At 43.4% G+C, this 15,245-nt stretch overlaps 1 protein-coding gene across 2 annotated transcripts in view; it reads left to right on the forward strand.

The window, feature by feature from the left end:
- LOC124046342 (collagen alpha-1(XII) chain-like) overlaps positions 1–15,245 on the forward strand; it is a 73,960-nt gene that overhangs the window by 10,284 nt on the left and 48,431 nt on the right. The window contains exons 8-13 of one of the 2 annotated variants that reach the window (XM_046366614.1): positions 120–293; positions 490–780; positions 926–1,528; positions 2,512–2,790; positions 2,975–3,250; positions 3,385–3,660. The exons of the other annotated variant lie outside the window; for it this stretch is intronic. Coding sequence (XP_046222570.1) covers positions 120–293; positions 490–780; positions 926–1,528; positions 2,512–2,790; positions 2,975–3,250; positions 3,385–3,660 — 1,899 coding nt within the window. The remainder of the gene's footprint in view (positions 1–119; positions 294–489; positions 781–925; positions 1,529–2,511; positions 2,791–2,974; positions 3,251–3,384; positions 3,661–15,245) is intronic. 2 annotated transcript variants of the gene reach the window in all.

Raw genomic sequence — 15,245 nt, forward strand, 5'->3', positions numbered from 1 at the left:
AACATCTCTATAATGCTTTTAGTTTTTGAATGCCTGGAAATCCTGGAGATTCCGTAGTGGCTGATTTCCATAGTACTCCATTTCTCAGGCTAACTTCTGAGATGTTTTTCACCATTTAGGCATCAAAGGAGCAGATGAGGATGAACTGAAAGAAATGGCCTCAACTCCCCACAGCACACATGTCTACAACGTACCTAACTTTGATATGATCAAGGCAGTGCAGCAGAAGCTCATCATGCAGGTGTGCTCCGGTGTGGAAGACCAGCTCAACTCTCTAGTGAGCGGAGATGATGGTAAGACATTATAGATGATTCATTACATCACATTTCCGTTGATTGATTTAAATCCTCACATATTTCAAGTTGTCTATGGGCGGTCAGTGTAACGAATCGACAACAACTATGTAACTATAAATGTATTGTTAAAGTGTTTTCCAACCATACTACAGTACATTCCATCCTCAACATTGTTTATTTGTTGTGTCTCTAGTGGTGGAACCGGCCTCTAACCTCCAGGTGCTTGAGATCTCCTCAAAGTCCATGAGGGTGACTTGGGATGCCTCTCTAGGGGAGATCACGGGCTACAAGCTGACCCTGATGCCCATGATGACTGGGATGAAGCGCCAGGTTGTATACGTGGGGCCCACCCAGACCACTGTCAACATCCGGGACCTGTCCCCAGAGACCGAGTACGAGATCAGCCTGTTCGCCCTGAATGGCCTGACCCCCAGCGACGCTGTCCTGGCCATGGAGAAGACTCAGCCCGTCAAGGTGTCATTGGGTGAGATAAAGCTCTGTAACAGCATATCAGTGATCCAGTCCCTCACTCACTCGCTCAGTGAAACATTACATTGTTGCTATAAAAACAAAAACAAATCACGATGTAGACCATATAAAGATGGTATCTAATGTCCTTCCCTCCCCAGAATGCTCTCTTGGAGTGGACGTACAGGCTGACGTGGTCCTGCTGGTTGATGGCTCCTACAGTATCGGATTACAAAACTTTGCCAAGGTCAGAGCTTTCCTGGAGGTCCTGGTCAACTCCTTCGACGTCGGGCTCGACAAGATCCGGCTCAGCTTAGTCCAGTACAGCAGAGACCCCCACACAGAGTTCGCCCTGAACACTTATAATGACATTGCTTCAGTGGTCAAGGCTGTCCGGACGTTCCCCTACCGAGGAGGCTCCACCAACACGGGCAAGGCCATGAACTACGTCAGGGAGAAGATCTTTATCTCCACCCGAGGATCTCGCAACAGTGTCCCGCGTGTCATGGTCCTCATCACTGACGGGAAGTCCTCTGACTCCTTCAAGGACGCTGCAACCAACCTGAGGAATATAGATGTGGAGATCTTTGCTGTGGGTGTGAAGGACGCTGTGAGGTCCGAGTTGGAAGCCATTGCTAACACCCCGGCAGCCACCCATGTGTACACTGTGGAGGACTTTGATGCTTTCCAGAGGATCTCCAAGGAGCTCACTCAGTCCATCTGCCTGAGGATCGAACAGGAGCTCCTCAACATCAAGAAGAGGAGTGAGTAGCCATTTAACATACCCTTAGAACAAAAGGCCAGGGTTTTCTTGGTCTGGGCATGTGGTAAGTCCTAGGCCTACTCATAATACATACCCCTGTTTGAAGTTGAGCATGCTGACCATGGGCCATACATGTGCCTGTAACTAATAGCTATATAACCATACATTCTGGTTAACTTTAGTGGCAGCCGCTAAATGACCTCAAACTCCAGACAGTCTATTGTAATCAGTTATTTGCGATGTGGTACAGCAGGTCAAACTGAGCGGTGCTACTGAAATAGTGATGTCACGATGTAACTACATCTGCACAACACAAAAAGGCTGTGTAATTGTCTTCATCTCTTATTTCCCAATGCCTTGGGTCTGTTTCAGGCAGGCACAAGCGAGACATATTCATTGTTTGAACTTTCCCTGACTGATCACGCTGACTCAAATACCACAGAACCATATGCCTGCATCTCAGGGGAGCCCGTTGCACCATTTGTTATTGTTTACTGTTTTTAAACACTAGAGTAACTGACTGGATACTTTCATTCTGACCTAATTGTCCTGCTAATTCAAAGGCCACCTGTCTCTGAAAGTCAGCAGGACTGTGGATGGTTTTCAACACCATGGTAGCATGACATGAGTTTCTCCGCTGCACATATTGGTAATGATCCCCCTGTCACAAGAACACAGAACATTTAGGCATTGGCAATGTCCAGGGGTTTGTAATATAAATGTGTTGCAACCCTGTCGACTGAATGCATACTGCTAGCATACGAGGAGTGTTTCCTATGGCTAAGACACTCATGAAAAATAAATGTTCAGAGATGGAACTGTGAACAAAGTTGAATGAGTTCAACTAGTTGGTTCCATTCCAGCTTTTCTGAAGGAATGAGATATACAGCTTGGCTTAATGTTACCAAAAGCCATTATGATGACATTGTCTATGAGGACAAAACACAAACCAGCCATTTAATTGTGTTTTATCCCGCTCGTCAGGTCTGATTGCACCCAGGGACCTGGAGTTCTCTGAGGTGACGTCCAGAAGCTTCCGTGCCACCTGGGCCACCGATGCCACCAACGTCATGTCCTACCTGGTGCGTTTCCGTAAGGCCGAGGACATCACTGAGGATTACATCTCCCTGGCTGTGCCAGCCGACACCACCAGCACAATCTTGCCACATCTCACTCCCCTCACCACCTACGAGGTCAACGTGTTCGCCCAGTACGACAAAGGAGACAGTTTCCCTCTGTCGGGGGAGGAGACCACTCTGGAAGGTAAGGGGTTTCACAGCATAAGCAAGTGAAGAGATTTATGTTTTAGTGCTTTTGTTTATTCCCCAAGAAACCTACATGGCGTCTTTAGATGCAAAATCATTCAATAGGTTATCCAGAATATTTATTCTTAAAAGTTATATTGACAAGCTACTGCTAAACAAAACCTAAACATTCTCCATTCCAGAGCAAGGGACTGTGCGGGGACTGAGTGTGTCTGAAGAGACCACGGACAGTTTCCGGGTGTCATGGCTGGCGGCGCCAGGGCCCGTGGTGAGGTACCGGTTGTCCTATGTCCCCTTGACGGGGGGAGGAGAGAGGCTGGAGGCCCAGACCAACGGACCTGACACCACCATCGTGCTCCAGGAGCTGTTCCCTATCACCACCTACCGCGTGTCTGTGTCTGCAGAGTACACCTCCGGCCTGGGAGACGAGATGCAGGTGGACGGAACCACCAAGGAAGGTCAGTAAAGTTAGCCAGCATGGCTGCTAACATTTCAATTCCTTACCTGTAGCTAATGCAGTTTTTTGATTTACTATACAGTAAATAAGTGAAGATGCAGTAATTGGTTGACCCCTATGTCTTTTCCCCCTCAGTCCGTGGTTCTCCCCGTGATCTCCGCGTCTTCAACGAGACCGTGTCCAGCATGATGGTGTCATGGCGGGCTGCTCCCGGGAACGTCCTCCAGTACCGCGTGGCCTTCAAACCAGCCGACGGCACCGGGGAGAGGAAGGAAATTGCTGTGAAGGGAGACACCACCGTGGCCCTGCTGAAGGATCTCCAGCCTGCTACTGAATATGAGCTGTTTGTCAGTGCCCGCTACACTTCTGGGCTGGGAGACCCCCTCCTGGGTACAGGCACCACCCTGGAAGGTACAGGAACAACCTTCTTGTGTCCGTCTTTATTATGACTGTCTGCTCTTTAGCTGCTTTGAAGAATGGGGTTGTGTTTCTTTGACAGCTGATGTGAGCGAGAGCGTGTAAAATAGCTTGAGGCCATCTTCAAAGTGAGTGTCTATACTGGCCATCTCTGTGTACTGCATAGAGTCCTGCTCCACTTTTAAAGACTGAAAGAAGTATAGTGCCATTAATTGTGTATGCCTCTGTTTCTTAACCTTCCATTTTTTGTAAAGGGAAAATTGTCTTCTTTTTTAAAAAAAAGTTATTTGTTTTCGGAGTGCGATGTGAAAGTCTTTAGAAAAACATACTGCCCTAGAAATCCTTCCTAGATATCTCAGGATCCCTCTTCTCGGACTCAGTGTATAAAGGAAACTGTGCAAAATCTGGAATGTGAAGCTTTATGTCATTCCTGTGGCACAGACAGACTGTAGGTTAGTTCTGCTTTTACCGCCCATGAAGTTGGAAGAGATGGAAATGAGTGGGGGTACTCTCGTAAACCTATCAAATCTGGAACAGCCAACACATGCCATGCTAGGCTAGCTCATGCAGTTTTATACACTCCGGGGACATAAGGTTTATTCAAGATGTTTTTATTTGGCACATGGAGAGTTGTTTAACAATTCTTCAATATCACTTTAACGATTTGTGAACCATTTGGATTAGCAATGCTGCTGAGCAGAGACGGCTACCTCAGCTATTCTGCTAACTAAGATCCTCAACCATAGAGTTTGATGCATGCGTAGGCCTACATCTTCAAGAATCTAAATGAGCAACAACATTAGCCAACATTTACCAAACCCTTTGAAGACTATACCCCTCTCTCTAACCCTAGGGGATAGTGTTAGAAAACAGACCATTATTCAGGACTGACATGTAGTGAATTAGTACGGGGGGACATCTGTTAGTGCTATATAGGCTTTTCAGTAGGCAGCTCTGCATAGAGGAAAACCTTCAAGCCATAGCAGCAGGAGGTTATGGTCCGGGTCACGCTAGCTTGGTTCCCAGGGCACCCAACAACCACAAAGACCCCTGTATCCTACAAGCCAGAACTTACACGCCTCCACAATCCATTCTGCTCACTGCAGCCCAATCACAGGTCTCTGGATAGCTTCATGACATTAGAGGAGTTCCATCCAGAGGGTAGTCTAGGAGAGAAAGCTCTGGGGAGGGGGGCTCAAATAGGACTGGGGTCAGGCACTCACAAGGCTGTATGTGCTGTGCTTTAGTTTGGTTTGGGGGTCAGTAGTATGTAATGTTTGGACTAGAGATATATAGTCCTTGTCACTGGACGAATTAAAGATCACTCGAATGGAAATGAATTGAGGGCAGAGAGGAAAAAAAGATTTAGCAGTGATAGAACTTCAACCCTAACTGGCTCTGAACAGAATCCAGCCTTCTCCCTTTTGTGTCCCCTATCTCATTCAGAGGCCAAGTTGAAAGCAGGTAGTGGATACCAAATGTGAACCATTTCAGGAAACTAGGTGTATGTCGTAGGTCACTACTTTACAGGAGAGCCGCTTGAACATAAACTTGATTTTTTTAAATAAAGGTGCATTTTTCTTTGGCAGAAATGCCTTCTTGAACATGTGAACTCTCATGTGCCTTAAAAAACTTCTTAGGGCTGAGATCCCGCTAATGGGATCGATATGACAACAGCCAGTGAAAGTGCAGGGCACCAAATTCAAAACAACAGAAATCCCATAATCACAATTCCTCAAACATAGAAGTATTTCACACCATTTTAAAGATACACTACTTGTTAATCCCACCACAGTGTCCGATTTCAAATAGGCTTTACGGCGAAAGCACCACAAACGATTATGTTATGTCAGAGCCAAGTCACAGAAAAACACAGCCATTTTTCCAGCCAAAGAGAGGAGTCACAAAAATCCAAAATAGACATAGAATTAATCACGAACCTTTGATAATCTTCATCAGATGAAGTCCTATGAGTGTCATGTTACACAATACATGTATATTTTGTTCGATAAAGTTCATATTTATATAAAAAAAATCTCAGTATACATTGGCGCGTTATGTTCAGTAGTTCCAAATACATCCGGTGGTTTTGCAGAGAGCCACATCAATTTACAGAAATTCTCATAATAAATGTTGATGAAAATACAAGTGTTATGCACGGAACTTTAAATACACTTCTCCTTAATGCAACCGCTATGTCAGATTTCAAAATAGCTTTACGGAAACAGCAAACATGCAATAATCTGTATGGCGCTCAGAGACCGATCAAGCCAAAAAGATATCCGCCATATTCTGCAGTCAACAGAAGTAAAAAATAACGTTATAAATATTCACTTACCTTTGATGATCTTCATCAGAATGCACTCCCAGGAATCCCAGTTCCTTAAAAATGTTTGTTTTGTTCGATAATGTCCATCATTTATGTCCAAATAGCTACTTTTGTTAGCTGGTTTTGTAAACATATCCAAAGTCACGAAGCGCGTTCACTAAGAGCAGATGAAATATCAAAAAGTTTCATTACAGTCCATAGAAACATGTCAACCGATGTATAGAACCAATCTTTAGGATGTTTTTAACATAAATCTTCAATAATGTTCCAACCAGAGAATTCCTTTGTCTGTAGAAAAGCAATGGAATGCGAGCTACCTCTCACGTGAACGAGCATCACAAGCTTGTGGCACTCTGCCAGACCACTGTGACCCTAATGAGCCCCCCCTTTACAGTAGAAGCCTCAAACAAGTTTCTAAAGACTGTTGACATCTAGTGGAAGCCTTAGGAAGTGCAACATTACCAATATCCCACTGTATCTTCAATAGGGAATGAGTTGAAAAACGACCAACCACAGATTTCCCACTTCCTGTTTGGATTGTTTCTCAGGTTTTTGCCTGCCATATTAATTCTGTTATACTCACAAACATCATTCAAACGTTTTCAAAAACTTCAGAGTGTTTTCTATCCAAATATACTAATAATATGCGTATATTAGCAACTGGGACTGAGTAGCAGGCAGTTTACTCTGGGCACCTTATTCATCCAAGCTAATCAATACTGCCCCCAGCCATAAGAAGTTTTAATAACAAACTTGTATGCCGTTTGTAAATATAAATAACATTGTTAAATTACGAGCCTAGTTGGTTTAGCCAAAGAAAAATCAGCAGCCTTTCTGCTTGCCATGATTGTGTGAGATAATGAGTGGGCTGGACATACCGAAAGATGAGTTTGGATTGGTCTGCCATATAGGATGCTTCTGTCTATTTGAGCTGGTCAGTATGTCTAGGACATTCTCTCTAACGCAGCTTTTTTAAATGTATCGCGTAGGAAAACTGCTCAAGTCTAATGTCAAGTTAAGGTGTACCGTTAGCTAGCTAATGTTATGTTTATGTTCTCCACTTTCTGAAGGACTGAGTTTTGAAATCAGTGGAATTCATGGATGATAGCTAAGGAGATGGAGAAAATACCAGTCTAGCTTGTGTGCTTCACTGCCGTTGTGAGGTCAGAACACTTGGATCAACCTTACTCCTCGGCCAGAGCATCCAGTGTGTGTGTAATGTTCAATGAGCTCTTCTTTCATTTGTGTCTGGAAGTAGCTAGCAAGTTAGCTTGAGTGCCTGACTGCTTTTTTATTTTTTTGTTATTATTATTATGAACAAAACAAATACAAAACAGAAATATACAAACAAGAGTACATAAACCTAACAGACAGGGGTAGATCAGATCGAGATCTGTTTTCAATTTGTTGAAATGTTTTATGGTACGTATGGCTTTTTAATTGTTTTTGCACTTTTTAATTGTTTTACACTTACTGATTATTTCAAAAATAATATTTCAATTTTATCTTAAACAATGTGAAGAGGAGTTTGTTCTCCACCCACTTCATTTTATGGATAAAGAATCTGCCATGAAAAATAAACAAATTAACAATGAAAGTTAAATCAGGGTCCATTTAATTTGGATCAAAATAAAACATAATATCGGAGTCTTTCATATTAACATTAATAGTAGTTCATTTTAAAATAAAATCTTATAACTCACTTACATCTTCTTGCATAAGAACAGTCCCAAAATAAATAGTTGAGAGTCTCTGGGTCACAACCACAAAATACACATTTGTCAATAGCTATTTTGAATCTGTGTATAATAAAGGGCTTAACAGGGCTGCTTGACTGCTGTTGTTAGTACAGAATGCTCGGATCAACCCTTAAAGAGATGGGTGGGGATAAAGCTTAAGATGGTGTGAACAATGCTGAATAGGTGTAGATGAAGAAGGGCTCTCCAGTAGTAGTACCAAAACATTTAAAGGCCATTTTCTCAAAAGTGAGTTTATCAACTTTCAAAGCAAAACTACTTTCCAATTGTTCCTCAGCTGTAGTGTATGATATACTATTTTGTAGATCTGAGTCTCTAATTTTATCCAATGTAAAAAAACACTATTTCAAATTTTGTTACATAAGACCGATTTGAGCCTGTCACAAATGGTCTCTCCTCTTAAAAGCAGTTTGAGCCCTCTACACATCAAAGCTTATATCATTCATCATGACCAAACTGTGGAGTTCTTGTCTCTCAATGTCACCTCCTACCTAAATGACAACATGTCTAGCAGATGAAATGGCTTCTACACAAGGGAATATCAGAAGCCTTCTCGTGCACTAGAGGACAATGGAGAGGTGTCCTGCTATGAAGTATCATGTAGCTATTTTCAGTTCACATGCTGAATGGTGCACATTCATTCTTTCCCCATGGGACTCTCCTGCCTGAGGCAACCTTCTCCCCATTCTTTGACAACAAAACTGACCTCATGTGTCCACCTCTGGACCTCCAGCCTGGGAATGGTCAGAAGGTCAGAAGTCAGATGCTGAGATTCCATGACATGGTCAGTTATGCTGACTCATAAGCCTTAGCCTCCCACCAGAATAGAACCAGTGTCTGGGCTCCATGACAAAGCATTTGGTCTGGTTACAGCAGCACAGCTTGATGTCAGAAAAACAGGCCAACACTGATCTCGTTGTTTAGGGGGCCACAGACCTCCAGTCATCCACTGTGTTTGTTAGCCTATGTAGGCGGACCTGGAGAACCCGGAGGCACAGTCAGGCTGTATGGTAGAGAACGCTAACAGGATGATGGAGACAATATAGCGCCCCCTGTGGCAAGCTTACTGTATGTTGAGCCTACCATATCCTGATTCCTGACCAATAAAGATTGGCTTGATTAATGGTGTCAACTCTGGCCCCAAATCATGTAAAGTGGAGCTGAGTAATTGCTGAGATTCATATTCCAAATGTGAGCCTTTAGAAAACAATATGGTGAGAATATGTATCGAAGCGCGGAGTCTTTCTCAACATGTGTTAGGTTTTACCTAGGAGGTACTGTACTTCAAAACTGTGAGCGGTCGAGTACTGGCTGGTTCCTCCAGCAGATAACTGACGGTTCACTTCCTCCCAGGCCAGTGAGGGGCCCAAAGAGCATGGGGAGAGAAAGAGCAGATAGAACCCACGCCACACTAAGCGAAGCCCAGTTTGAAGAACAAGTCGGAAGTTTACATAAACTTAGGTTGGAGTCCTTAAAACTTGTTTTTCAACCACTCCCCACATTTCTTGTTTACAAACTATAGTTTTGGCAAGTCGGTTAGGACATTTACATTTAGTAATTTTTCAAAAAATTGTTTACCGACATATTATTTCATTAAGAATTCACTGTATCACAATTCCAGTGGGTCAGAAGTTTACATACACTAAGTTGACTGTGCCTTTAAACAGCTTGGAAAATTCCAGAAAATGATGTGATTGCTTTAGAAGCTTCTGACAGGCTAATTGACATAATGTGAACCAGTTGGAGGTGTACCTGTGGATGTATTTCAAGGCCTACCTTCAAACTCAGTGCCTCTTTGCTTGACATCATGGGAAAATCAAAATAAATCAGCCAAGACCTCCACACACAGGCAAAAAATTGTAGAACTCCACAAGTCTGGTTCATCCTTGCGAGCAATTTCCAAACACCTAAAGGTACAACGTTCATCTGTACAAACAATAGTACGCAATTATAAACACCAAGGGACCACGCAGCCATTATAACGCTCAGGAAGGAGACGTGTTCTGTCTCCTAGAGATGAACGTACATTGGGGCGAAAAGTGCAAATCAATCCCAGAACAACAGCAAAGGACCTTGTGAAGATGTTGGAGGAAACAGGTACAAAAGTATCTATATCCACAGTAAAATGAGTCCTATATCGACAACCTAAAAGTCTGCTCAGCAAGGTCGAAGCCACTGCTCCAAAACCGCCATAAATAAGCCAGACTACAGTTTGCAACTGCACATGGGGACAAAGATCGTACTACTTGGACAAATGTCCTTTGGTCTGATGAAACAAAAATAGAACTGTTTGGCCATAATGCCCATCGTTATGTTTGGAGGAAAAAGGGGGATGCTTGCAAGACGAAGAACACCATCCCAACCGGGAAGCATGGGGGTGGCAGCATCATGTTGTGGGGGCGCTTTGCTGCAGGAGGGACTGGTTCACTTCACAAAATAGATGGCATCATGAGGAAATACAATTATGTGGATATATTGAAGCAACATCTCAAGACATCAATCAGGAAGTTAAAGCTCGGTTGCAAATGGATCTTCCAAATGGACAATGACCCCAAGCATACTTACAAAGTTGTGGCAAAATGGCTTAAGGACAACAGAGTCAATATATTGGAGTGGCCATCACAAAGCCCTGACCTCAATCCTATAGAACATTTGTGGGCAGAACTGAAAAAGCGTGTGAGAGCAAAGAGGCCTACAAACCTGACTTAGTTACACCAGCTCTGTCAGGAGGAATGGGCCAAAATTCACCCAACTTGTTGTGGGAAGCTTGTGGAAGGCTACCCGAAAAGTTTGACCCAAGTTAAACAATTTAAAGGCAATGCTACCAAAAACTAATTGAGTGTATGTAAACTTCTGGGAATGTGATGAAAGAAATAAAAGCTGAAATAAATCATTCTCTCTACTATTATTCTGACATTTCACATTTGTAAAATAAAGTGGTGATCCTAACTGACCTAAGACACAGAATTTTTACTAGGATTCAGTGTCAGGAATTGTGAAAAACTGAGTTTAAATGTATTTGGCTAAGGTGTATGTAAACTTCCGACTTCAACTGTAAACTTTTACTTATGTTTTGGGTAGGATGGCGAAAATATTTTTTCGATATAATTATTGAAAACATGCCCTTTTAGTGTAAGAGCTGTTTGAAAAGACTGCCTGAAGTTTCAGCCTGTTGAGGCGGGATGTTTTGGCCTGCCTGGGGACATCCCCAGGTGCTAAATTAGTTCATAGTCCAAGAAAAAAGAGAGTTCCTAACCTCTCTACCAATAACAGTAAGTTTAACATTTTCCTGTCCCCACTCAGACAACTCCCAGACAGTCCTCGCTAAATTATTGCTTGAGAAATTGTAATATATACAGTGAGCTCCAAAAGTATTGGGAGAGTGACAATAACTTTATTTTGGCTCTGTACTCCAGAATGTTGGATGTGAAGTGAGACAATGAGGTTAAAGCGCAGAATGTCAGCTTTAATTTTAGGGTATTTTCATCCATATCGGGTGAACCGTTTAGAAAATACAGCACCTTTTGTACATAGTGCCCCCATCTTATGGGACCAAAATTATTGGGACAAATTCACATACAGTGCATTCGGAAAGTATTCAAACCCCTTTGACATTTTCAACATTTTGTTACATTACAGCCTTATTCTAAAATGGATTAAAATAAACAATTTTCCTCATCCATCTACACACAATACCCCATAATGACAAAGTGAAAACAGTTTTTTAGAAACTTTTCAACATTTATTTAAAAAATAATAAATAACAATAACATATTTACACAAGTATTCAGACCCTTTGCTCGAAATTGAGCTCAGGTGCTTCCTGTTTTCCATTGATCATCCCCGAGATGTTTCTACGACTTGATTGGAGTCCACCTGTAGTAAATTCAATTGATTGGACATGATTTGGGAAAGGCACACACCTGTCTATATAAGGTCCCACAGCTGACAGTGCATGTACATGAGGTCGAAGGAATTGTCCGTAGAAATCTGGGGAAGGCTACCAAAACATTTCAGCAGCATTGAAGGTCCCCAAGAACACAGTGGCCTCCATCATTCTTAAATGGAAGAAGTTTGGAACCACCAAGACTATTCCTAGAGGTGGCTGGCCAAACTGAGCAATCGTGGGAGAAGGGCCTTGGTCAGGGAGGTGACCAAGAACTCGATGGTCACTCTGACAGAGCTCCAGAGATTCTCTGTGGAGATGGGAGAAGCTTCCAGTAAAGTCACATGACAGCCCGCTTGGAGTTTGCCAAAAGGCACCTTAAGGACTCTCCGAATATGAGAAATAAGATTCTCTGGTCTGATGAAACGAAGATTGAACTATTTGGCCTGAATGTCAAGGATCACGTTGAGAGGAACCCTGGCACCATCCCTACAGTGAAGAATGGTGGTGGCAGCATCATGCTGTGGGGATGTTTTACAGGGGAAGGGACTGGGAGACTAGTCAGGATCAAGGGAAAGATGAATGGAGTAAAGTACAGTGAGATCCTTGATGAAAACCTCGTTGTCCTGTTGGAAGGTTCACCTTCCAACAGGACAACAACCCTAAGCACACAACCAAAACAATGCAGGAGGGGCTTCGGGTCAAGTCTCTGAATGTCCTTGAGTGACCCAGCCAGAGCTCGGACTTGAACCCAATCGAACATCTCTGGAGAATCCACTGTATGTGTGTTAAGTCAAAAGTTTAATATTTGGTCACATATTCGTAGCACACAGTGATTTCATCAAGCTTTTTACTCTATAAACTTGTTGGATGCATTTGCTGTTTGTTTTGGTTGTGTTTCAGATTATTTGGTGCCCAAACAGAAATTAATGGTAAATAATATATTGTGTCATTTTGGAGTCACTTTTTTTCGTTTCTAAACACTTCTACATTAATGTGGATGCTACCATGATTACAGATAGTCCTGAATAAATCGTGAATAATGAGGAGTGAGAAAGTTGCAGATGCACAAATATAAGACATGCTAACCTCTCACCATTACAATAACAGGGGAGGTTGGCATTTTTCACTATAGGTTATACAAGCTTCAAAGTACAGCCATGAAAGGACATAGCTAGCTGGTGTGCACGTAGCTGGAGAAGTAGTAAGCATTTGCAAGTAGTACGCATTTCATGGGCCACAGAGTGTGGTGTGAAAACTCGGTGAATTCCAAGCCATTTGACTTGATTTCCTTTCATGACGATCCCTTTGGAAACTGGGCTCTTGGCGGAGCGGTGGTTTGCCAGGCTCAGTGTCGCAGTGGAGCCAGTAGCGACTGTTTTCCTCCAGATGGAAGGTCCTTCGAGGCGAAAGGGCAGAGCAGGGCATCCCTCACACGCAGGCGAACCCTGTGTCTTTACCATGGTCTGGCCTAGACAAATTCAAGGTGGACCAGGCTCCAGGGCAGTTACATAAAGGAACTGTAAATGGGAGTGCCAGGCCTATAATGGCACTTTGGAGGAAGAGTGGGTTTGATGGATCCTCTTTAGACCAGCCATCTGGAAAGAGCTGATCTCAAACCAGACGGAACTAAACTGCTGATCTGTTCATTTAAGTGAATATCTCCATTTCCAGTGGCGTTTCTTCTTCACCTGTGTGCTCAAGAAATAGAACAGTCTATAGGCCGTTTGTCGGGCAATAAATCATGTACTGTATGAATGCAGTCAATGCATGCTATTATGTTACATTGACAAGACCGCTATTTGTGTCCACGTGTGAGCGGAGTGGGTGAGCTTTTTATGAATGCTCAGCCTCATAGCAGGTAGCACACATGGTGTACTTTTCCTAGCACCTGACTCATCCTCTTGACACATTCCAATTCAAGCCCAAACTCACAAGCCTTTTGGCAGTCAATTTGAAGGTTAGGTACATCAACAAACATGCCTTGGTTACAGGAAGCCCCTGGTTTGTCTACTCCTATACGTCAGTTAGTGAAGTATACAGATTAGGCTCTGTGTCTGAGTGATATAGTGAAGACCCATTGTGTTTGTCAGATCTGTTTCCTTATCGGGCTATTGGAGATTTGGGAGATTACCATGACAAATGTTTAGCCAAATTGCTGATGAATATGTGCTCTAAGTCATCCCTGGTTGATGGCTCCTTCCTCAGTACTCCCTTAATGCTTTTCTTTGGTTCGCTACACAGAGGCTAGGCCCCATTATGTAGTTACAAATCTAAGTCCTGCTAGCAATTGTTAGTTTCAAATGCAAGTTTAGCTAATTCCGACTGATTAAACTATGATGATGAACTCAAAATGGCGCCAGCTAGCTGTCTAAGTCTGTGTTCCATGTGTTTCATTTGTGTGCTTTAGTGCTTGGTCAGACAGGGCCCTGTGACTGTGCTGTTCTCAAAGTACTGAGGGAAAGTGGGCCATTGTCTGCAGAAGTGATTATTGTGTGATGCGGTCCCTCTTGTGCAGCAGCACAGCCGGGAAAGTCAGTGGCCTCGCTCCTCAGCGCTTGACAGCAGCTCGCTGCACCCTGGATAGAGGGGACTTGGCATCTACAGGGGCCACAGCACATTATCCTGGACAAAATCTGTAATTCTCCGTTCATTCCTTGTTGAATTCATTACTCCTCATATCTGGAGCAGTTCTTTCTCTCTCTGTGCAACCCAAACTGCCTCGTTGGTGAATAGTGGTTGAATAGTGAACCCTGGATTATTCATTTAGATTGATGACGTTTGATAACACAGAGAATCATGCTAGCTTCATAGCCAAACCAGTCACCGAGGTGTCTCTTTACTGGCACACATTAACTACCTGATATCTGATTTGATATCTTTAGCTGTTCCTTCATTAGCAGTGTTAGGTCCAGGCTCTGTGCAGGTTACAGCAACAGCTTGGTCCTCTCCCGTCCTGTCCTGAGGTTGTGCGGGAGAGAGATGTGAGGTGGTCTTTCTCCCTGTGGTGAGTGAAACTTGTCTGCGCAGCCAGGCTGTGTTGAAGGAGCCCATCTCAGTAGGGGCGCCCAAAACAGCCAAAGATCTGTTGGCAGACAGCTGACACAGCTAACGCCACCGCAAATCCTTCTCCCGTAACTCAGCGTCTGCTACTTCCCACCCACCCCAATAGTCTCTCAGGAAAGAGAGAGATGTAGAGAGACAGAGAGCGAGAGAGAGCAACATCTGCGATTGTAGCAAACACACTTTAATGGATCAAATTTCTTCTGTTTCGATGGAAAATGAAAGTGCTGCTAGACGCCCTCAACTGAGCTGAGGGCTGGAATCGGGTGATTGGTTTCGCAGAGCTTTTTCCAAACCCTCAGATTATGAACAATGTAAATCACTGGTTTTAAAAACACCCCAAGGGGTTAAACAGAAACAGATCAGTGATTGTTGGTGGTTTATCGCTATACCAGCTCATGTATCCTGCTCAATAGAACACAGTCCCCCAGACTGCATCTGTCTGCCTTGAAATCATCAGCACCCACATGCAGACAAGCAACCACATCATCTAGCACCCCTGACACAAACTCTGCTGTGGTTCATTTTCAAAGACTATATGCAC

This window comes from Oncorhynchus gorbuscha, linkage group LG10 (genome assembly GCF_021184085.1).
Source record: "Oncorhynchus gorbuscha isolate QuinsamMale2020 ecotype Even-year linkage group LG10, OgorEven_v1.0, whole genome shotgun sequence".
Taxonomy (NCBI): domain Eukaryota; kingdom Metazoa; phylum Chordata; class Actinopteri; order Salmoniformes; family Salmonidae; genus Oncorhynchus; species Oncorhynchus gorbuscha.